The following is a 25,084-nucleotide window of genomic DNA, read 5'->3' as shown; positions in this document are numbered from 1 at the left end:
AGAGGAATCGGCCTGGTGATCGGAAGAGGGAGGGTCTTGTTAGATCTACCCTAGGGCCAGGCCTAATGCGAGGGGCCTAATGTGTGCTAGCTAGCTGTGAATATCAGCCAAACATTGTTCAGCTAGCTAGCTAGTATACTAGCTACTATTGTCTGGAGCAAGAGCTGTGACCTACAAGAGCCTCTAGCGCATTTAGGCTCTAGGATGGACGGTGGACAGCAAGTGTGGGCGCCGCATCCAGTGGAGGGCTATCAAATGGGACTGATTATTGATGTAGGGGCGGATACACTCAGTGTGGAGCCTCTGGGGCAGCCAGGAGCGGTCAGTCTCCTTTTGTGTAGTAGATCTGTAGTGTAAAAGTTGCAAGAATAATTTTGATCTTTTAAAAATTTAATATCGCTCGTACTGGTACTGTACGGTAATTTATCGATTAAAGGTTGAACTTGGGTGCTATATTTTATTTAGTTCACATGTTGCGCATAATCTACGTATCAGTACTGATTCAAAGATGCAAGATTGCTTCCTCAATCTTATCATATTAAATTGCAACCCCCCCCCCCCCCCCACTACAGGTGGTAGAGGCCTCGTACGACTGTGTGTTCCCGGCAGTGGACGACGGGGCACCTGACGTTGAGGACAATTGTGAGCCATATTGCCTCTGGCCATTGTGTGTCTCAGCCTCTAGTGGCCATTAGTGTAGACCCTCTCTGTGGTTGTTGCTTCAAGGAAATGGGTGTACACTACGCATAATTAGATCATGTATGTACTGTATAGTCTAGCTTTTTTAGCAAGCTCTAGTGTCAACAAGCACACACAGTACACTAGGGAGTATATTTAGTACACTCGGGAGTATAAATAGGCTGTTGCAATCTAATGACTCTTTTCTGATATGTTCTGCCAAAGTCTGTTTCCTTATGTACATTGTAGCAGTTACAATATCACAGGTGCTGCATAATTTATGTGTGCTCAGGAAGCAGCTGTCTTTACATATGTGAATATCGTCGACATATTCACACCGTTGACAAACGCTCCACCCACACAATACACACACACACACCACCCACACATACACCCCCACACAGGTTCCCTCATCTACCTGAATGAAGCCACGCTACTGCATAATCTTAGAGTACGCTTTACCAAGGGAAACATCTACGTGAGTATTGCACCTAAACACACGATATCCTATCTAACTTCCTTCAAGTACTTAACTTTCAATTGTGTAGATTTCTGATACTTTAATCCTACAAAAAAATGTATTGCTTTTTGGTTGCTAAAAGTGTTCCTACTGTATTTGTGTGGAAACCCTTCGTAACGGACGCATTTGGAGAACTTAGGCAGAGGGGTGACCTTTGTGGAGGGGTTGTTTCGTGTTTATAATTGGGACCTGGCCTAGAGCTACCACTGTACTCACAGATACATCATAATATTATAGTACCCCCTGTGTCAGTGATGTCATTACCCCCCCCACAGACATACGTTGCCAACATTCTCCTTGCTGTGAACCCTTACAACGAGGTCAAAGGTCTCTACTCCTCCCAAACCATCCGCAAGTACAACGGCAAATCCATCGGAGTGTTACCACCTCACGTGTTTGCAATAGGTACATTGTATAATTATACAAACTCTAACATCATTGACTATCTCGTATGGTAGAGATTTATAGCTGTTTAAATTAGTACGTAAGATTTTTGTAAATGTTAATGTATAGTGCAGCCTCCTACATGTATAGAGTAATTAATTCTGTCTGTAAGGCACAGCTGTATAGTACTGGCTGGCTAGCTTTGTGGTGAGGTAACAATGACTGCATTCACACTCCCACAGCGGACAAAGCCTACCGTGAGATGAAATCACTCAAGTTGAGTCAATCCATCATTGTCAGTGGTAAGTGAAGGCCCTCACTGCTTGTGTGTGTGTGACCCTCTGGGACTGTACAATGACTGTGTGCATGGTTCATGTGGCTGCAGGTGAGAGTGGTGCTGGAAAGACTGAGTCCACCAAGTTTGTGCTCAGGTACTGTATTAGAGTAGTATGTACAGTAAAGCCTGTCTCTATTATGGCCACCCCATAAGCAGACCACCCTCTATAATACAGTGCGAGGTTAATGGGCCCCAAAGTCTCCATAGCATGTGTTTGAGCCTGTGTTAGCAGGTCACCTCTTTACTACAGCCACTGTTAGTCTACCCAAGGATGACTGTAAATAGTTGCACGTGTGCAATAAATAAATAGGTACATGTATCTTGAATCTCAGTCCCTTATACTAGAGGAGTTGGTGTATGGTGCACGCTATGGATGTGCACATGTGCCTTTTTAACCCTTTGTTCACTGCAGGTATCTGACTGAGTCGTATGGAACTAGTGCAGGACTCATTGAGCAGAGAATTGTGGAAGGTATGGGTTAAAAAAGAATCACAACATAGTATAGAAAGTGAAGACAATAATATTTAGCAGCATGTGTATTCTTACTTCAATACTTTGATTCTGTGACAAGAAAGTGAAAGTGTTTTATCCCTCTCTCCCTCCCTCCCTCCCCTCCCCTCCCTCCTCCCCCTCCCCCTCCCTCTCCCCCTCCCTCCCCCTCCCTCCCCCTCCCTCCCCCTCCCCTCCCTCCCCCCCTCAGCTAATCCTCTACTGGAGTCTTTTGGTAATGCCAAGACAATGAGGAACAACAATAGCAGTCGTTTTGGAAAGTTTGTGGAGATCCACTTCAACGATAAGGTGCGTATACGTGTTATGGATACTGATGTGGTAACAATATCCACAACAGTCTGTATACTGACACTGATAGTGAATCCATGGTTTATCCTGATGCTTCATAATCAAGACAACTGGAAGCAATACAAACTGTAATTGTGATTGTAATATGACAGACATCAACCAATAATTATAGAGAGTTGACCTGAAGTTGATCACGAAGATCTTGTTACCAAACCACTCTGTACATTGTACTGTACCTATAGTGTGTGCAATTCTATGCATACCATTTCACTGTATTTAGTTTTGTAGATTCTGTAGTGATACCCCTCCCCCCCTACAGTATCAGGTGGTGGGTGGCCATGTGTCTCACTATCTGCTGGAGAAATCTCGTGTGTGCTCACAATCAGCTGAGGAGCGTTCCTATCACGTGTTCTATCAGCTGTTAGCAGGAGCTCCTCAGGAGACCAAGGATGCTCTCGGCCTGACGAAGGGACAAGCTTTCAAAGTGAGTCTCACACAATATCCACATACTGCACCCCACCCACGTTCTCTGAGGATAACAGCTTGAGCATTTTGCTTTATTACCAGCTGAGGTTGTACAAACAGGCTAATTGCCATGGCCAGTGAGTGTTTAGTGGCTAGTGAGTGTAGTAGTTCACATGGTACACTATATAATTGCATCAACTCTAGTTGCTAACTATCTCCCACACACACACACACACACACACACACACACACACACACACACAGTACTTGAATCCTGCCTCCCTGAAGGACCCAGCCATCCATGATGACCAGGACTATCGCACCCTCGAGCAGTCCATGGATAGAGTCGGACTGTCACTGACAGAGAAGGCGGACCTGTATCGAGTGATAGCGGCCGTACTCCACCTTGGCAACATCTGCTTTGAGGAGAACCATAACGACAGAAAAGGTTCGCTCATAAGACCTACATGTAGCTCCTAATACTTACGTAGCTAGGCATAGTCATGTTAGTATGGTAGCATGATTATTTGAATGGCCGTAACTTGAGTTTAGATTATCAAATTTCATGATTTTCCAAATGCTTGGTGTGAGCTCTTTCAGATGGTATGTTCAAATCAAAAGTTGAGTATTTTCATGTCAATTTTCACATAGTTATTGAAAAGGAAAAGCACCAAACGTTTGGCTTATAATTGATTGTAGGAGGTAGTCTGGTGACTGGAGGGTCAAAGGGCAGTCTAGTGGGTGTGGCCAACCTCCTCGGACTGGAGGTGATTGATTTGGAGCGCTCCCTCACCTCACGAGTCATGACCACCACCAAGGGGGGCAGCGTCGGGACCATCATCAAGTAACCAATTATAACTTGTTTTCATTGATATTTTAACTGCTATACAATATGCAAGTATGGCCATGCTAAGTGTACCATATAGCGGGTTATTTTTGAGGCACTAAATTTTCGCAGATTGCCCAAACTAAACATTTCGAGGATAGCGATTCAAATGACCACACCCCTACAGTAGAGAGATTTCAATACCGGATGTAAACCAATTTTCGTGTTTCATAGCGGTACATGTAGTACTTTAATCTATCGATCACTAGTCCAGGCATTTATTACCCGAGGCGCGCGTGGGTGGCCACGGGTATAGTAGTCGTTTGGTTTGTCTGTTTGTAATTTCAGGATCTGCTCACCTGGCTGCCACAGCACTGCGTTTATAGCACGGATAGCCTTCACACAATAAGTTATTAGTTTTAACAATTTAGTAGATTTCGATGTTAGAGTTTTGTTGTCGAATAAAAGCGAGTATAAACTAAGAAGCTTGAACTTGCACGTTGGCAGCTAGCTAGCTAACTACACGCGGCCTTTATTCGAGGTACCCTCCGTATTTACAGCTGAAGTGATCCCGTACCAAAAACAGTGGAAAAGGGTCACTACAATAGAAAGCTAGAATTGTGACTTGCTCTGTTAGCTGACTCCAGGATCCCAGGAGTCATATCATACTTCTCTGAGACTCCAGGCATCTTTGCTGTGATCCTAGTCCACTGTGCATGCCTCATTACCACTAAAACTCTGTTCTCACAGCGTGCCTCTAGTCTGGTTTAGTTTTATTCGGCTCCTGAGTTGCTGTGCTAGACAGTTCAGTCATACATCACTACATGCACTGCATTATATCACTCTTCTGGTTTCTTTATAATCATGTCACCAGCCGAGGGTTTGCACTTCAGTGCTCTAGTTAATCCATGGCTAGGCATTTTAATGGGGCCAACATTTATTCAGATCCGCCTTTAGTGGTTAAAGGGAAGTACAGTATAAGTGCACCCGTTACTGTCACATGACCTCCCCCTCCAGTGTACCCCTGAAGCCAGACCAGGCTGGTAATGCACGAGATGCTCTAGCCAAGGCTCTGTACCTGCGTCTGTTCAACCACATAGTGCAGAGAGTGAACCAGTGCTTCCCCTTCAAGAGCTCCAGCTTCTATATCGGGGTGCTCGACATTGCAGGATTTGGTGAGGGAATTAAGTGTGTGTGTGTGGGTGTGTGCTTGTGCGTGTGGTGTGTGTGTGCTTGTGCGTGTGGTGTGTACGTGTGTGGTGTGCGTGTGCGTGTTCGTGTGTGTGTGTGTGCGTGTGTGGGGGGCTACATTACAACGTAATGTGTGTATACAGTGTATGTACTTGTACAGCAATGAGACCCTTATCCACCTTAATTACTTAACTCCCAATAGTGTTGACTCCATCATGACAACATGTGTTTGTGTTGCTCTCTTCTCAGAGTACTTTCAAGTGAACAGTTTTGAGCAGTTTTGCATCAACTACTGCAACGAGAAACTGCAGCAATACTTCAACGCCAGGATTCTCAAAGAGGTACTAGTTACATGTATATGCATGTGATGTACTGTAACCATGTCATGTTGTCTGGTACCTAGTACTGCATGCTAGAGGCTCTCTAAATGACTCCTTACAATGGTTCCTATAATAGCTGTCACCCTTGGTCAGACTAACAGTCTATAAAGAAGTGACCTGCTAACACAAGTACAAACATATGCTATGGATACTTTGGATCGATTAACCTGGCTGTATTATAGAGGGTGGCCTGCTTATAGGGTGACCACAAGACAAGGACATATCAAACACACTTCTAATAAATTATGTTGATCCCCCATACCACCCTCCCCTTCGGCTAGTGTTGTAGTAGCTACATACCATTGCACACTGAGCGGTATTGACTTCCCCCCTCCAGGAGCAAGAGCTGTACAAGAGGGAGGGGCTGGGTCTCACAGAGGTCCGCTACACTGACAACCAGGACTGCATCGGTGAGAGATTGTAAACACTGTTATGCTCCATATTGTTAATATGTTAGCACAGTTCATAGTAAGCCTCCACCCTCTGTGTACATGTTTGTGTGTTTTAATTAGAGCGACAGTTTTCCTGTACCTGTCAATGATAGGCATCATATGGTGTATCCGATCCTCTATAATCAGTTTAGAATACAGGTAAATACAGACTGTATCTCGCCCCCTCATCCCCCTCCCCCCAGATTTGGTAGAGGTGCGGACTCGTGGGATCATAGACCTCCTGGATGAAGAGTGCCGTCTTCCTAAGGGCTCTCACAGTCACTTCACAGAGACAGTCCATCAGACACACCTCAAGCACTTCAGACTCTCCGTAAGTGTTGTCACATGACCTGTACACACTGTAGAACACATGCTCTATTTGTACTTTAAAGGAGCTCCAATTGTATTGAACGTGAACAGTAGACATAATAATAATTTATAATGATTTCAGATCAACTGCTCCAAATTGTGAGTGTACGTATTGAAATATTGTAATGCTCTCCCTCCGTCCAGGTGCCTCGTAAGTCTAAATTGACGTATCATCGCAATCTCCGTGACAACGAAGGGTTCATAGTGCGTCACTTTGCAGGGGCAGTCTGCTACATGACAGTGAGTTAGGGTCAAAGGTCAATATTGTTAGCTATTCAGTAGTACGTTGTGGGTACAATATTTTTTCTCATGAACCATTATGTCAAGAAAGTGTTTTGGTCGTTTGATTGTAGTACATGTATGTACACAGTCACACAGTACATGTACGGAAATTATCACCTGTCAATCAAAAACTAATAATATTGGCTCTGTATAATGATATTCATGCCTGTCGTGTGGAATGCCGCGTCAACCTGAACATTACCATACTACTTCTATAGCTGTTTTTATAAGTTTGCAAGACTATAGTAAAATGAATGTTGCATAACAAATGGACAGTGCTTTAGTGCAAGGCGAACGCATAATTATGTTGAATAGAAAGTTTGTGCAAGCAGACAATGCTAAGAAAAATTCTGAAGAGACTGCAAATGCCTTCACTGAAACTACCCATAACTCGAGAAGAAGCTTTAGTTTGCGAATCCATGAATCAAAATCCAAGAGAGAACGTGCATGGCTAGAAGCCTATAGAAACTGTTAGTTTTTGTTGCATTGCAACCGTTGAGCAGTTACAGTTGGAACAGACACACACTTTACCTGCTACGCCTCGAGACTAGCTATAATACATTGTAGCTCTTTTATAGTCTCTGTTAGAATTTTTCTCTGATAAATATAGCCAATAATTTTGCACATGCACAAACGCAGGCCTTCTCTTTGGGGAGGCCAGTGAAGGAGGGTACATGGTATCCCCTTATGCTAAAGTCTATTTATGTGGAGTTCAACCTTCATAAACTTTGTCATACTTCACTGAAATTTAAAGTTTCATATACCATTGGATTCCTTGTTAAAAAGCGCTTCTATCTATATTATGCTGTAGAGCTGGTAATCTCCAAAAGTTAGCATTTTCCATGTAGAAGTCCCAGGCATACTTGCCCACCACTTAGATCCCATTTGAGTGTATTTAGCAGGGAACTATGAGCTATAGTACCGGTACTATAGATTGCTCTGGGCTACAAACTACAACTACAACATTGCACATTGTATTGTGATTTACAAGAAGATACATGTAATAACATAAAAATTATTGTAGCTAGATGCTTTGTCTAGTAATATAATAACAGAACTAGAATGAAAGAGAGAAGCTCTAGTTTCTTTTTTGACTTTGTTCGAGAGTAGTAGGAGACGTTCGTTTTTTGGGCAGTGTGCTGTGCTTTTTTGTTGCAAGGCTGCATGGGGGAGGAGCTGGATGTATGGAAGTGCTGGGATTCAGCTTTGGCTTCTTCCTAAAGTTCCTTTCGCTTTGTTCAAGAGTAGTATAGGAGCCGCTCGTTTGCTGGGCTTGTTTGCTGCAAATTATAGCTTAGGTGTTTTCCTTTCGAGTAGTACGAGCCGCTCGTTTCTTGGGAAGTGTGCTGGGCTTGTTTGCTGCAAAACTGGGGGAGGAGCTGGATGTTTAAGTTTTGTGGGTGGAGCTAGGACTATAATTTTGTCCATCCGGCAAACTGAGGTGAAGGAACAGGGTTGACTTGAATAGAGACCACAGATTTAGTAGAGACACAGAGATGCCAACTTCAGATATTAGTTTTCAAAAGAATAATGATGCAGTTGCTAGGTTGGCTGTTTATATAGGTTGACTGTTGCTAAGCTAGTGCATTTCTAGTAGCCAATAGGTTTTGGGATCTAAATCAGTTAGAACATGTGCATTCGGTATCTATGGTTATAGTGTCCCTCATCCCTCGGGCTAAAGCCCTCGAGCTTTGGGACACTATAACACATAGATACCTCATGCCCATGTTCTAACCATAACATAAAGCATAAATGAAGCCATAATTGACCACATAACTTCCGGGGCCAAACCCAATGCAAATAGACTTTAGTTTTGTATCTTCGTTGCCATATAGCACTTCGGCACCTACACCGACGCCAAGAGTGCATAAGAAGAGAAGAGTGTCGAACTACTGATACTTCTACATAAACACTGCACAAAGTACTATCAAGGGCGTATAAAAGAAGAGAGGGCATGCAACTCCACTATCAGTACACGTAGCTAGCAGAGTTCTCACGTGGGCGGAGGAATGTGTGCATTTACATGAAGTGCTAAAAATAGAAATTTCTATTTTTAATTTTTAGCATTTCATGACAGTCGTGCACATTCATCCGCCCACGTTTGAACTCTGCTCATATAGGAGTTGCATGCCCTCTCTTCTTTTATACGCCTAACATGACTCGCACGTGATAAAGTATTGTAAATTTACCAGTAATCTCCTAGTAAATGTTAACTGTGATGTGATGTTTTTAGGGGTGTGGTAATCGAACAATTCTAGCTAGTTGTTCGCGTTCAACGTTCAGAGCTTGTGGAGCTGCTCACTGCACACTGATAGGAGACGATCTCTTCACCAAAATAGAGACAATATTGATTAACTGACTATTTAGTCAGTTAATCCTCTTCACTTGCTGCACTCTTTACTCACTATTAACAACTTCTGTGCGTTACGTAATTTTGCGCAAACGTCATCAATTGCGGGTGCTCACGTGCGATTGACAGAATGTCACGTTACTTTGTGCACAGTGTTTGTCTTATGCACTCTTGCCGACGCCAGGAGTACATGAATATTCATGTACTCCTGCCCGACGCATATACCGTATAGAGGGTATATTTCGAGGGTATAAATGTTCGTGGTTTTCGCGGATTAGGCATAAACCGCAAACATTTATAACCGCAAATTTAATATTACATACATGCATGCTGCAAAAAAGGCGCTATTCCACGAAAATTAAATCCGCAAAAACCTTTCTAAAGGCACATCCGCGAAAATGTATACCCTCGAAATATACCCGCTATACAATTCACAGTGCTTTTGTTTTGTGTATGGCAAGTTGGACTCCCAAGTTGTGGTTGTCCATCCAAAAATTTAAGGAAAGTTCAAATCCCATTGTTATGCTGAATGTGCCAAACACACTGTTTTATACCAAGCTCAGGTGTAAACATATTGTGGTTGTCAGTTTTAATGATATTCATGCATAGGTATTTGCTGTTGCAGAGTTGCTGTAATATAATTATGTGTATGAAATCTGTCTTGTGTATTAAATTGAATAGAAACATCAGTGATTCATATTATTGCACGGTGAAGATACGTAGAGTGTTTTATTGGAACCCCCCCCACACGCACACCACACCACACACACACACACAGTCTGAGTTTCTGGACAAAAACAACGACGCCCTGCACGCGAGTCTAGAGCAGTTGATTTCAGCGAGCAAGGATCCGTTCATCAACCAGCTGTTTCCTGGGGCCACCAACAAGGGAGGGGGAAACACCAAGAAACTAGTACTGGACAGTGTCGGCAGCAAGTTTAGAGTGAGGGCCCTTTGTGTGTGTGTGTGTGTGTGTGTGTGTGTGTGTGTGTGTGTGTGTGTGTGTGTGTGTGTGTGTGTGTGTGTGTGTGTGTGTGTGTGATTGCGTTGCTTAATTGGTAATTATACACTTGGCAGAATTATTATAGTAGTTAGCTTGTAAACGTGTATCATGGTTGTTTAGTATAATAGTATGTGCGCTTACACGCACACACACACGCACCCACCCACATGCAGACTCAGCTGAATACGCTGATGGAGAAGCTTGGAAAGACGGTCAGTACAGTACTACTTGTATAGAAGCTAGTGCACAACAGTTAGTTCAACAAAGACAGTGCTAAAATAGCTACCTACATGTGTATAGATAGCAAGGAAGTGTGCCGCGTGTCATATGATGACCTTTCTTGTTCTGTGTAGGGAGCGAGTTTCATCCGTTGTCTGAAACCCAACCTCAAAATGGAGGCTGGCAAGTTCATTGGAGGACAAATTCTCTCACAGCTACAATACGCAGGTACATAAAACATTATAGAGCTCTGTATAACAATAATCGTTAACGTTTTGTGCCCATATTTCCTGAGTCGTTAGACTGTACAATGTCTGACCTCCTGCCCCAGCCATGGCTTAATTGAAAAAGTTAACCCATTTTTTCAACACTTCCAGAGTTAATATAATACATGTACATGCATGCAATGTACATTTTTTTGTCATAAATTGCCACATCTACTTATACTGACCCCTGACCCCCTGCCCGCAGGCATGGTTGAGGTGCTCAAGCTGATGCAGGGGGGATTCCCCTGTCGTGCCCACTTTAACGACCTCTACCAAATGTACAAAGCTGTACTACCCGCTAAACTGGCTCGCCTCGATCCACGGCTGTTTTGTGAGGCTCTATTTCGTGCAGTCGGTATGAAACATGAGGATTTCCGGTTTGGAATGTCACGAGTTTTCTTCAGAGCAGGAAAGGTGTGTTTGTACAGTGGAACCACTTTATAACGGCTAGGGGAACAAAGTCATGGGCATTATACAAAGAGGCCTTTGTTGAGAGGTTGTTTGTACATGGGACCTGGCCTTTATAATTATCCCAGTTGGCCTTTACTGAGGGGCAGCACTGTAAAGTGTGCATACATGTATCAAAAAACACAGTACATGCTCAGAAGTTATTCCTTCCCTCCCTGTAGTTTGCAGAGTTTGATGACATCATGCGTGGAGACACTGACCACTTGGCAGCACTCGTTGCCAAGGTGCAGCGATGGCTCGTGTGTAAGAGGTGGAGGAAGGCCATCTATGGAGCCATTTGTGTCCAAAAGTGTGAGTGTGTGGAGCGTGAGGGTGTGGAGTTTGCGGGGGCGTCTGTGTGTGGAATTGTGGAAAGGGAATTTGTGGGTTTGAGGAGCATAGGAGTGCAGTGTGGGGAATGAGGGTGTATGAAGTGATAGTGATGGTTTGATAGCATTGTGGGTGGGTGCTTGTGAACGCTGTTTTTCAATGCCTCTGATATCTGATTATTAGACGTGCACAGTACAGTACTCTTTTCTGTGTATGGGTAATCATGTGTTCCCCTCTCCCCTCGTGTGCAGTGTCACGTAAGATCTCCTATCGTTCTGAGAATGCTCTCGCTATTCAGCGAGCTGTCCGGATGTTCCTAGCCATGAGGAAACACAGACCACGGTAGGAGAAGGAGGGTGGGCCAATATACTGATAATAATATCAACTGTCGTTAGTATAATTATAATCTGTATGGCTGTTGAGTAAGAGTTTAGATTTAACTCCACTACAATAACTACAGGTACAGTATGGACCAATGTACCAATAATAATAATTATCAATTGTGATGTAGTTTGCTACTGTTAAGGAAGAGTTTATTATGGCAGGCTCAACTTATATATAATTATTATATCCTTCACTACAATGCAACTACAGGTACCAGGGGATAGCCAGACTGCGTACACTACGAGGCAGAACTAAGACCCTCTCTGAGATAGGTGAGTGTTATAAGAACCTTTGTGTAACTCAGTGCCTATCTACCTGTACTCTTGCAAATGACTTGTCAACCAGTGCAGTAATAACCTGGCTAACTTTTATAGCATGAAGGTGATAGCAGTGTCTCCCTATTACATGTACATGTAATTTAAGGCATGCTAGTGATGACCTCTTAGGTATTATTATTCAGTAATTGTATAATGAGAAAGCACCGCGTGTGTGAAGCAAAACTTGTCCACCGAGTTTTGCTACTCTACTTAGTAGCTAGCTCTGCACTAGAACGCTAGCTATTGGTAGCTGCAAAAGTGAGAAGAGAGCTGCAAGGCTCTGCTGAGGCAGCCATTAATTTTAGACTTGGACTTTTGGCATCGATCGTTTTTAAAACAATCATGGTCGATCATTACCTACTCTTTGAGTTTCCCTGTGATCTGGAGCAAAATCAAAAATGTTCATCACAATTGTATTTTATGTAGCTTTGGCGCCTCCACCGAGGCATCAGCACCCACGGTGATTTCGATCGTTACTTTGTGTATTGCATATTATTATGCCTCGAGGCGTAGCCGCACGAGGGATACGGTAAAGCTGACTGTGTGTGTGTGTGTCTGTCTGTCTGTCTGTCTGTCTGTCTGTGTGTGTGTGTGTGTATTCCAGCTATAACTGCTCAACGGTTGCAATGCGACGAAAACTAACAGCTTCTATAGGCTTCTAGCCACGTTCTCTTGGATTTTGATTCGTGGATTAGCAAACTAAAGCTTCTTTCTCGAGTTATGGCTAGTTTGACTCACATTGAAGGCTGTTGCAGTCTCTTCAGAATCTTTCATAGCATCATCTGTCCGCACAAACTTTCTATTCAACATATGAGTTAGCCTTGCACTAAAGCGCTAGCTTTTTGTTAGCTACAATACTCAGAAAATATCTGTTAAAACAGCTAGCTAGCAGTAGCCATTTGTGAAATTGATCTCTTTGGACACACCCTTTAATTATTCCTGTGGATGTAATGCGCATGCGCGCTCATTCCCCATGTGTGATATCCAAGATCCAGATCCAGATTCTCCTGGCAGAATCATCTTTGTCTTGAGGGCCTGGTAAGCCACAAAACACTACCATATAACAATATAGATAACAATATGCATGTACACAGGTCTTTTCTTCTTAGATATTATATACACTGAACTACAGATCCTGGAAGAATCAATTTTTTTCTTTCTTGAGGTCCTGGTAAGCCACATAATACAATAAATAACAACAATAGATGCATGTAAATAAGTCTTTTCTTCTCAGTGACTTTATATAGATAAGCTAACTTTAATATAAAATTCATTATAGATAACACTCTAATACTTTTGAGCGAAAGCAAAAACATGGCGAGAGGCATTAGCACAGCGCCAGCTTGAACACTAGTTATTCCTGTTGCTACTGTGCTGTTTAAGTTCCAGCTTCCATTTAAGCAGTAAGCTAACATTCCCAGTAGTGTGCTTTGTAACCTGAGCTACTATGTATGTGCTTGATGCAGTGTGTGTTGTAACCAGCTACTCTGTATGTGCTTGATGCAGTGTGTATGTTGTAACCTAGCCTCCTTCGCAGGCCTTCCTTTTTCAGTTATAATTTTTTGTTTGTCACAATACGGGAATAATTGGAGGAGCAAAGAAAGAAAAAAGGAAGCCACTAAGAAAAGGAAGGCCTGCCCCGCTAAGTCTTGTGATCTGCTACTGACGTAGCCAAATTTAATTGAGCGTGGGCAAGAGTAAACCGCAATATCTGTCCTCCCACACACTGTGACACAGTACTTAGAATGTATTTACCAGGAACTAGAGGCAAAGCAGTGTACTATATATACTAGTGTGTGAAGCTACAGACCAGTATGTAGAAGTTACAATGTAGCTCTACAAGATGAAGCATGAAAGGCTAGAGTACTACTGTATCTGATAATAGCCCTTGTCAAAAGGACCTGGGCAAAAAAGGAACCTATCCCAGATTCTGGACAACTCACAGCAATACTTTTGACATGCCAAAATTGAAAAATCCCTTCATGTCATCAGAAGGAATGTTTTAGTCCAAGTCATAATAAAGAAGAAGAAGCTATATAGATTGCCCTGGCACAATCACACTATCCAAACTAGAAGGGCAAGGGCAACCAATTTTATCCTCGGATAATTACAGTAGAACTACAGCAGAACTACAGCAGAACTACAGACTACAAGACTCGCCTTATGAAACTCAATGTGCTTCCACTCTCAAGACCTCACGTTCAACCTAGCCGAGTGTTTCAAATTACAGCAGACAATGTAGACCTGATGAGTGCTTATCTGCAGGTATTATTTTCGTATCCACTATAGAGCTGGTTCTACTGCCAGAAAGTTTCCAAAAGGAGCAGAACCTCTAAAACTACTACAATAGGATTGTACGACTATGGAATTGACTAGACCTTATCGATCTAATATCTAAGGGAAAATTCGACATTGGTGCTCGTGCCCCTGTGAAAACTGTCTCATGCACACAAATTAGTATGGTTTAGTCTCACTCTGTCAGTACTTATGAGATCACAACCTTGCAACATTGTCATGTCATTCTCAAATACACTGTTTCTAGACTAGACTACTGCTCAATAATAATAACTCAAGCCTCAATTTGAGGCTTGAGGATAGGCTCAAAGATAGACCTTTAGTCTTCTTCAGACTTCACTATGCTAGGTATTGCGTCTATGATAATATCTCCAGACTTGCATATAAAGTAAGTATGTGTGTGTATGAATTAAATAAGTCTGCAATGCGTAGGCATCCTGTGGCTTTGTTGCCTGTCAGGCTCCGCCCATCTACTGAAAGCCCACGCTCATTTTCACTGTGCCACCACTGTGCCACCGTCACGCGACTTAGCGAGGCAGGCTCTCCTTTTTCTTAGACGGTTTGTTCTTTCTTTCCTTGTTCCTCCAATTCTTACTGTATTTTATCTTATTGACCGTGTGACAAGAACAGAAAAAGGAGAGGCTGCGAAGGAGGCTAGTTGTAACCAGCTACTCTGTACGTGCTTGATGCAGTGTGTGTGTTGTAACCAGCTACTCTGTATGTGCTTGATGCAGTGTGTGTGTTGTAACCAGCTACTCTGTACGTGCTTGATGCAGTAGTGTGTGTTGTAACCAGCTACTCTGTACGTGCTTGATGCAGTAGTGTGTGTTGTAACCAGCTACTCTGTATGTGCTTGATGCAGTGTGTGTGTTGTAACCAGCTACTCTGTACGTGCTTGATGCAGTGTGTGTGTTGTAACCAGCTGCTCTGTACGTGCTTGATGCAGTAGTGTGTGTTGTAACCAGCTACTCTGTATGTGCTTGATGCAGTGTGTGTTGTAACCAGCTATACTCTGTATGTGCTTGATGCAGTGTGTGTGTTGTAACCAGCTACTCTGTATGTGCTTGATGCAGTGTGTGTGTTGTAACCAGCTACTCTGTATGTGCTTGATGCAGTGTGTGTGTTGTAACCAGCTATACTCTGTATGTGCTTGATGCAGTGTGTGTGTTGTAACCAGCTACTCTGTATGTGCTTGATGCAGTGTGTGTTGTAACCCGCTACTCTGTATGTGCTTGATGCAGTGTGTGTGTTGTAACCAGCTACTCTGTCTGTGCTTGATGCAGTGTGTGTGTTGTAACCAGCTACTCTGTATGTGCTTGATGCAGTGTCCATGCTGAAGCGTGATCGTGAGAGCCTTGTTAAGAGGGTGGGGCAACTCGAGACTACCCTCGACCAGCAGATCAACAAACTAAAGGTGAAGCAGTAGCCATTGTACGCGTAGTACTACATTAAAACATATTATACGTATAATACTATGAAGTACCATGTAAAGCGTGAAATGTTCGCTGTTTTCGTGGGTTAGCAATCCTACAACGAAATTGTTGTTCTTCAATTATAATTATCTGCTACCGTACAGCGGGAAGTTTCGGTATAATGTGCAAAGATTAAAGGCGTGGCTTCCGTCCGGTAAGCAGTCAACCCACGAAATTTATTCAACAAAATGCTTTTAGAGGCCATTCCACGTGCCTTGAAATGTTTACGTTATACGGTATTAGGATATAATTTCGTGGGGTGTCCCCCGAACCATTGATTAAACGGAGGGAGGGATGTTGTAGTCATAACTTTAGTAGTTTACCGTTAATCTTACAATTTTCACCTTTCAAATGACGTGTTTTAATCCAAAATTTCGTTTGGGCCATAATTTGTCATTTTTCGGCCTTGGACCATGCATGGTCTATATAATTATTGGGCGAGCAAAGCGAGTCCCTTCCTAGTGATAAACGTTGAGATTTTGTCTGTCTGTGTGTCTGTCTGTCTGTCATGGACCGGCACAATATTTGTTTTTTGTAATTGCGACCCTTTACCAACTTTACGTGAAAGCTGCGCATGGGCACAAGAGTTACATGTAGCTACACTCAGCAACGAAGACTAGACAAGACACAGAGACTCCTGAGGCCACAGGCAAGCCTACAGTAGGTCAGAGGAGCTCAGATGGGGACCTTCTGAGCCTGAGATCACACAGGCACGCCTGCCGGAGGTCACAGCAACTTACTTGCAAGGATAGGTCACAGATCACTACTTGTGTATACTTGCGTTCAGATAATTAATAAACCTGCTAGCTCAACAGGACAACACAGAGACCAGGCACTACAGCAGGTCAGAGCAGCTCAGGTGGAGACTTCTGAGGTCACACAGGTACCCTTACAACATTAACAGGTCAGAGCAGCTTACTTGCCAAGGATTGTTCACAGTACATGATAATTATGTGTTAGCTTGCATGGGTCCAGCAAGAAACAGTATTGTGATAATAATCTCCTTCCCCCTAACCTTGCTCCTCCTGTTAGTTTGTACAGAAACACCTTTCCCCGTGCTGTGTAAAATGTTGGGCATATTGATAACATGCAGAACTTTCACGTTTCATAGATACAATACAGTCTCATCGTTGGATGCAACTTCAAGGTTAGAGCAGTTCAAGAAAGCCTGCCTTGAGCTGGAATATACATGTATCATCCTACATGCTGATGTTCCTGGGCTGGAGCTATCACCATTAAAAGCAGACATACAACTGTGTGGGCCACATTCATGTGTGCAATTACACACTAAAAAATCAAACGCTTTCTTGTACTTGAGTCCAGAAGGAGTTGTTGTGGTAACCTTCATCTTCCTGTTAGGCTGTGCACCCAGTTCTTTTGCTGTAATGGTAGCATAGATAACCCATATAGATACACATTTCGCGCATGCTTCTAGTATATATTTAATAATATAGTAGCCTTGCCATTGCTCGTTACTTGTGCCATGCATATTGCACTCTTAACCATACTATTAATTATACTAATTATGATGAGTTTAGCACTCTAATCAGACGGAGAGAAGCCAGTGACGTATATGAAGGTGGTGATGTATTAGCATAAGGGAATGTATGCCTAAAATTTAATTTCACACTTTGCATATTCCCCAAAAAGGGATCTTTAGTGGTGCTATTAATTCTACTTTTTTCTAGCACTAAATTCTACCAGCTGATGTATAACTAATTTTCTTTGGCTTGGGATGATACCACATGATTTACCTACAAGCAGACCAAAGTATTATTATGACCAACACATTAATCATCTCAGAGAAAAAGGAGATAAATGTGTAAAATACATGTACTAATGATGCATATATGGTCGTGACTATCTATCACTGATCTACACACATACAACAAGCACATGATCACCCCTTTTCTAGCTAGCTCACCTATAGCTATATAGCTGTACAGTTTGCTAACAAGTCAATAGCTGAGAGACAAGACCGTGAACAAGAGTACATATTCAGAAATGTGCACCTCTTCAAGACTGATACCCTTGGTACTGGCTCCTACGGGGCAGTGTGTAAAGCCAAGTGTGACCAGCTACTCTGTGCTGCCAAGCTACTCTATCCAGTGCTCTTCCAGATGACTGCTCCAGATCCTGGCAAAGAACATAGACACCCGTTTAGAAGATTCGAAACAGAGTGTGCATTTCTGAGTCGTATCAACCACCCCAACATTGTACAGTACCTAGGGACCTATCACGATCCCGACACAAATGCACCAGTTCTTCTCATGGAGCTCATGGACGAGAGTCTGACACACTTCCTGGAGTCATCACCTAGAGACATTCCCTACCACATCCAAGTCAACCTCTCCTATGACATAGCTCAAGCACTTGCCTTTCTCCACTCCAATGGGATCATCCATCGCGACCTCTCCAGCAACAATGTCTTACTCATTGCAGGCACTCGAGCGAAAGTCACCGATTTTGGCATGTCCAAATTCAGGGATATAAGCGTCACCCGACTAGCCACAATGACCACATGCCCGGGAACACCAGCCTTCATGTCTCCTGAGGCACTAAACGAACCACCAGTGTACACAGAGAAACTAGACAATTTCTCATTTGGTGTGCTTCTAGTTCAGACTACAACTCGACAGTTTCCAAAGCCAACAGATCGATTTGAAACAAGAGAAGTGTTTGATCTACGATTTCCAAATCAAGTAATTCGAGCGTATGTTCCAGTGCCTGAGTTAGAGAGAAGACAAGCCCACATCAGCCTGATTGAGCCCACCCACCCTTTACTACCGATTGCTCGTAACTGCCTCAAAGACAGAGATGTTGAACGACCATCTTCCCAACAGCTTTGCCAAACACTGGATCCTCTCAAGAGGACACCACGGTACCAGGAAAGCTCTCAACAAGACCTGTACCAGATTCTCAGAGAGAAAGATGAACAACTACAAGCATTTCAAGAGATTATAACAGAAAAAGACACACAGATGCAAACAAATCGAGAGACAAACAATGAAGAGTTACATACAAAGAACACTCAAATCCAAACCCTTCAACATGAGGCTGAAGCGAGGGAGAGACAGCTGAGGAGACTAAACCAAGAGTTACAATCAAGTCAGAAGAACACTGCTGCCCTCCAACAAGCTATCGATCAACGAGACAGAGAAGTGACCCAACTGAGACAAACGTTGGCAAGCAAGAACGACGAATCTCACGACCTATCGACTCGAATGCACCAAGTTGCACTGCAAAATGAGCAAGCTACACTAATGAAACCTGTTACAATAGAGTCACTACCTGATGCACTAGTTGCTATGGGGGGGGTATGGATCATCATCAGCCGTGATTAAAGACAAGGCATACTTTACTTCAAACGGAAGTTACATTGTTTATGAGTTCAGCAACAATCAGTGGCACAAGGTACCACAATGCCCTAACAGCCAATTCACTATTGTCAGTGTTGACGACATGCTCACAACTGTGGGGGGACGGTCAGACACACAACTCGGTAGTAACAAACTCTACAGCTACATTAACAATAAATGGGTCGCTCATTTCCCTCCCATACCAACTGGACGGTGGAGACCTGGAGCTGTGTACGTTAACAACACACTTGTAGTGGTTGGGGGATCTTTTGATTCAATTACGGTCGAGATATTAAACACTGCTAACATGCAATGGTCTATTGTTGCCTCACTACCTGTGCCAACCGATCAACCATCAACAACGATCTGTGGAGACTATGTGTACATACACCCACGAACTAGTGATGCTCAAGAAAAGTATTCAGTATACAAATGCTCATTAAGACAACTAACTCAGTCCCAGCCAAGCTCAGCTATATGGGAGAAGATTTATACTTTGCCAGTTAGCAAGCCCACTCTTGTTACCTTCAATGGCAGCCTGCTGGCAGTGGGTGGGAGGGACTCTAATGGATATAAGACTAAGGACATATATCAGTACAATGAGACATCATGGACTGTGATTAGTCAAATGTCAATACCTCGATCATTATGCCTCACTGCTGTCCTCCCTGGGAACAAACTGATGGTGGTGGGAGGAGTTGGTACATCCAGAAAATGTGAAATAGTTGCTTTTGTATAGTATATACCTACCTTGTTCTTTGTGCATGTCTTATTGTAGTATACGCTATTGATGTTGAACTGTCAAAGCATACAACAAGTAAATATAATATTTTGTGGATGAAAAAGTACATTATATAGCTTGGCAATTTCTATTTTTGGCAATCTTTCTGCGTTACTTATACACGTGATGCTATATAAAACATTGGTGAATTATTATGCCTTGAGGCATAGCTGCACGAGGGATACATTAAAGCTGACTGTGTTTATGTCTGTCTGTCTGTCTGTGTATTCCAGCCATAACTGCTCAACGGTTGCAATGCGACGAAAACTATCAGCTTCTATATAGGCTTCTAGCCACGTTTGATTCTAACTAAATTCTTTCTCGAGTTATGGCTAATTTACTTACATGCAGTGAAGGCTGTTGCAGTCTCTTCAAAATATTAGATAGCATCATCTCTTCGCACAAAGGTTCTAATCAACTTATGCATGAGTTAGCCTCGCACTAAGCGTTATAGCTACCGTATATCTTCTAATTTATCGGACACTTCTAATTACCCGGACACTCTTTTGGGCAATTTTCGTTGTTCTAATACAACGGACACTCCAGTACTTTAATATTACATTTGTTCTAAATATCCGGACAATACCTTGAAAAGTTGAGTTACCATTCATAGACGGCAAGTAAGACTTAGAGTGCTGCAGTTAGATAGCCTTTGAGTAGCTAGTTTTAGATAGTTAGTGCAACTATTCAGTAGTACCTTGTTCTATTAAACTTAGCTAGCTCGCATGCAGCTGCTTGCTTGTTCTAATTATTCCGGACACTTCGCATGCTCTATAAAAGTCTGTTCCAATTATACCCGGACAATTTCCAAAATAATTATTTTTTGCTGTCCGATAAATTAGAAGACATACGGTATATATATATTTGGTGGCTACAACAGTTAGAAAAGAGCTGTTACGTAGCTAGCTATTCGTATTAAGAAAAACATTTGTACGAGTGGCCGGGGGAAACACCATGCATGCAAAAAGCGTGGAATCAAGAAATCCGGCGAGAGCATAACTCTAATCCGTTACAACGTCATTCACATGTACTTTTTTCACGAAATGTTTGAGTTTTGCTGGTAGTTTTCTGTACTATTTGGTGGTTTTCCTAGCAATGTTTGACACTGGGTGATGTTCAATTCCCTATACATACAGTACATGCATAGGAATGGGGGACAATTTGCGGGACATAATTATAGCATGTACATGTATATGGCCGAAATTGGCAAATTTTGTCGTCTCTCAAATAAGAACTTTGATGACATGATTTAAAAGGGCAGTAGCTCAACTGTGCAAGTTTGTGCGTGTGTGTTGTATATTGCAACCTCCCACACCCTAACCACCGCCCCCTCCACATGCTCACAGAATGGTGTAGTGTCAGCTGCTGATATCAACGCCACCTACAAAGCTCTGGCCAGCTCAACTGAAGAATTCCTAAGAGAACTAAACGATCGTCAGGAGGAGCAGCGCATTGAGGAGGAGAAGGCAGAGAAGATGAGGAAGATCAAAGCAGAGCAGGTGCGTGTAGTATATCAATCATTGATTCTGTGTAGTGTATTCGATTGATGAATAAGAAGTGCAGTACTTTACATACGTACATGTATAGTACCTGTAGCCTTTATTTTTTTCGCTTTGATGCAGTGGTATTAAACTTCGAGTTTTGTGTGTGGGGGTATTTTGGTCCACATACATGTACATTGTACATGTACGTACAATCTGTTGCCATTGGCCTCTTTATTTCACTTTGGTACAGTAAAATTAAAACTGAATTAGAGAAAATTATGACAGAGGTGTTAAGTTGAAAGGAAACCTTTTGAGCTGTAACTTAGTCTGTACAATGGTTACACCACCCACTCACCCACCCTAGGAGAGAGAGCAGAAACGACGAGAGGAGGAAGCTGCTCGACTGCGGACACTGCAAGATGAGATGGAGAGAGAGAGGAAACGACAAGAAGAAGATGAACGTCAAAAGCAACAAGAAGAGGACGAAAGAAAACTGTAAGACAGAAATTGAATTTTAATTCACGTTTATACTGTGTATTTGTTATTCTATTAGCTGTGTATTATAGTGCTTTGTTAGCTTGCTTGTGATTGACTTGCCCCTCCCTTCCTTTCAGACGTGCTGAGCTTGAGGCACGTCGTGTGCGTGATGAAGAGGAGAGGAGACGTGTCGAGGTGGAGGTGAGGCAGAAACGAGAGCAGGAAGAGGCGGACCGAAGACTGGCAGTGAGTACCCACCCCCCACATGGCAGTGGTTGTTGTTGGTATCCCCATATAACACAGTTGTTGATACCCCCACATAGCACAGTCGTTGGTACATGTATACCCCCCACATAGCACAGTCGTTGGTACATGTATACCCCCCACATAGCACAGTCGTTGGTACATGTATACCCCCACATTGCACAATAGCTGGTATCCACATGGCAGTAACTGGTACCGGGGACATAGCACGATAGCTGCTATCACCCCCCACAGTGCACCTGCCTCAAGCCAATTTGATTACCTAGCTGCCCCACAGTAATAGTTGTCGGTACAGTGTAATGTTAGCTAATGGATTCATGTGTTTCCTAAGAATGAACCTTTGTTACTGTTTATTCCTCACTTAACAGGAGGAGCTGGAGAAAGAGAATGAAGAGAAATACTCTCTAATGTTCGTGAGCTCTCTAAATTATTACATCATTTTATTACTCCCCTCCCCCTCACTCCCTCACTACCCCCTTCCCCCTCACTTCCTCACTACCCCCCTCCCCCTCACTCCCTCACTATCCCCCCTCCCCCTTACTCCCTCACTCCCTCACTACCCCCTTCCCCTCTCTGCCCACAGGATGGCTGCCCACGAACAAGAGAAGAGAGACTATGAGCTGGCTCTCAGGCTGTCACAGGTACATGTGTACATGTATGTGTACTATTATATTGTCCCATTTTACATTAATTTCTCACAAGTTGTTCTACTCGTTGATACTGTAGAGCATCAGTTTTTGCCACTCTTTTATAAATATGAGTATAGCTTACAACTACAGACCTGACATTTGTACAAAGACATAATTAGTTGTCCACCATCCACTTATCCCCCCCCCCCCACACACACACACACACACCTACACACACACAGGACGAACGATCTCCACAACAGGCCATAGCTGAGAGTGTGTCACCAAGTGCAGTCGAGTCTCAGATCTATCGAGCTTCGGTTCAAAGGTCGTCTGGAGCGCTGAGTCAGCAACAAGAGGCAGCCAGGAAGAAGTACAACCTCACCAAATGGAAGTACGCAGAACTGAGGGACACCATCAACACGTCATGTGGTGGGTGGAGTCATGGTTACATAATTATCTCTACGCTATACTCTGATATGAGATTGTTACAGTACTGTGTAGTTTTCTACTTCGATGATTTAAAAATATGTGGTATGAGCAGTATATACAGTGAAGCCTGTCTATTGTGGTCACCCTCTATAATACAGGTTAATAGGCATCAAAGTCTCCATAGTGTGTGTTTGGACCTGTGTTAGTAGGCCACCTCTTAGCCACTGTTGCCCAGGGGTGACGTCACAATAGATATCAAACTAGTACAAACAAAGTTTATGCAACAACAATTAGTTTGTTATTGGTCAAATGTAGCTATACCCCTTCTCTCTCCTCTGCAGATGTTGACTTGTTGGAGGCGTGTCGTGATGAGTTCCATCGTCGACTGAGAGTGTACCACGCTTGGAAGGACAAGAACAAGCGACGTACCCCGGCAGGACAAGGGGCGGAGTCAGAGCAACGAGCACCACAAGAGGTCCTCGAATCAGGTGAGGAGAACTGCTTCACTGGGGTAGGTACATGTAGGATATTCATCACTGCCCCGGCTTAGTTTAAATGTACTCGGCTACCATTACTGTCAGTAACTACAACTGTATGAGCATGTGTACTATAGTTTGTGAAGTTTGTGTATGCCTTCAATTAGTAATCGAAGCACGCGTGTCATACCTCTCTGATCTTGTACTAGTACCCTAATTTATCGGACACTTCTAATTACCCCCCGGACACTCTTCTGGGCAATTTTTGTTGTTCTAATACAACAGACACGCTTGTGCTGTAATATTCATTTGTTCTAAAATTAATATGGAAAAGTTGAATTACATTCCAAGCAACGTAGCTTTATAGCCCGGCCAATAAGAGTGCTGCTGTTATAGATACATGTAGCTTTGAGGATTAGTTAGTGCAACTATTCAGTCGCACACTAGCTCTAGCTATATAGCTCGCATGCATCTGCATGCTTGTTCTAATTATTCCGGACACTTCGCATGCTCTTTAAAAATCTGTTCCAATTATACTTGGACAATTTCCAAAATAATTATTTTTTGCTGTCCGATAAATTAGAACATAATTATACGGTAATCAGCATTATTAAGTTCATACGCTCTTTATTAATATCAAATTCTCTTAGTGTACGTGACATGAGCCTTTAATTAGAATGTAATGATCATAACAGTTATGTAAATTCTTTGTTTTAATCACTTTCTCTTTCTCTTTGCTTCCTCTACAGCCCAAGCGACTCGTGGCCAAAGCCCCCCTCCACCCATCCCCCCACGCTCGTCCAGTCTGACCCCACCCCCTGAAGACAAACCACAGCCACAACCACAGCGATACTTCCGTGTTCCCTTCGTACGTCCCTCCCCAGACCAACTAGACCGTAAGAAAGGCTGGTGGTATGCCCACTTTAACGGCCAGTGGGTAGCTAGGCAACTCGAGTTACATCCTGAGAAACAGCCATTGCTGCTAGTAGCCGGCAAGAATGACATGGACATGTGTGAGCTGTCGCTAGAAGAAACTGGACTCTCGAGGAAAAGAGGGGCGGAGATATTGGTGGGAGAGTTTGAGGAGGCATGGTGCAAGTACGGAGGTACAAAATACGTGCCAACTGCTTCCAAAGAGGGTGGGCCCAAGGCAAGGAAGTGACCCAACAATTAGAAGTGTTTTACGTAGGATTCAGAACTATTTATTGTTTTTTGTTTATTTTTTTGTTTATTTTAGCCATTATTAATTAGTTAGCTTAATTTGACCGTTAGCGGGTGATTATTTTCGTATGACGTATATATACCCATGCCAGCTGGCCATTATTTTGTATTTTAATTCGTGTATACAGCTCAACAGGATCGTTGAACCTATTGTAGAATAATTTCGTAAGTTACATTTCCACCATGTGAAAATCAGCCCTCTATAGCTAGCTATATA

At 43.0% G+C, this 25,084-nt stretch overlaps 1 protein-coding gene and 1 pseudogene across 1 annotated transcript; both read left to right on the top strand.

Annotated features, from left to right (window-relative positions):
- The first annotated feature begins 36 nt into the window (after positions 1-36).
- On the top strand, positions 37-24,982 carry LOC135350473 (unconventional myosin-VI-like). The gene is made up of 32 exons (XM_064549279.1): positions 37-321; positions 573-642; positions 1,083-1,156; positions 1,474-1,603; positions 1,825-1,884; positions 1,968-2,013; positions 2,332-2,390; positions 2,620-2,717; positions 3,037-3,201; positions 3,447-3,630; positions 3,882-4,026; positions 5,026-5,183; positions 5,449-5,540; positions 5,917-5,989; positions 6,214-6,341; positions 6,524-6,619; positions 9,790-9,954; positions 10,188-10,226; positions 10,368-10,461; positions 10,705-10,913; positions 11,129-11,258; positions 11,528-11,618; positions 11,871-11,932; positions 15,598-15,686; positions 21,231-21,383; positions 21,733-21,863; positions 21,983-22,091; positions 22,478-22,518; positions 22,693-22,750; positions 22,981-23,170; positions 23,512-23,658; positions 24,396-24,982. The coding sequence occupies exons 1-32, from the start codon at positions 205-207 to the stop codon at positions 24,806-24,808; spliced, it is 3,816 nt and encodes a 1,271-aa protein (XP_064405349.1). The 5' UTR covers positions 37-204; the 3' UTR covers positions 24,809-24,982.
- On the top strand, positions 17,667-20,722 carry LOC135350502 (serine/threonine-protein kinase 4-like; annotated as a pseudogene).
- Positions 24,983-25,084: the final 102 nt, after the last annotated feature.

This window comes from Halichondria panicea, chromosome 16 (assembly GCF_963675165.1).
Source record: "Halichondria panicea chromosome 16, odHalPani1.1, whole genome shotgun sequence".
In the NCBI taxonomy this organism is placed as follows: Eukaryota; Metazoa; Porifera; class Demospongiae; order Suberitida; family Halichondriidae; genus Halichondria; species Halichondria panicea.
Note: the sequence above shows the minus strand (reverse complement) of the source record. Positions and strands in the feature narration are given on the sequence as shown.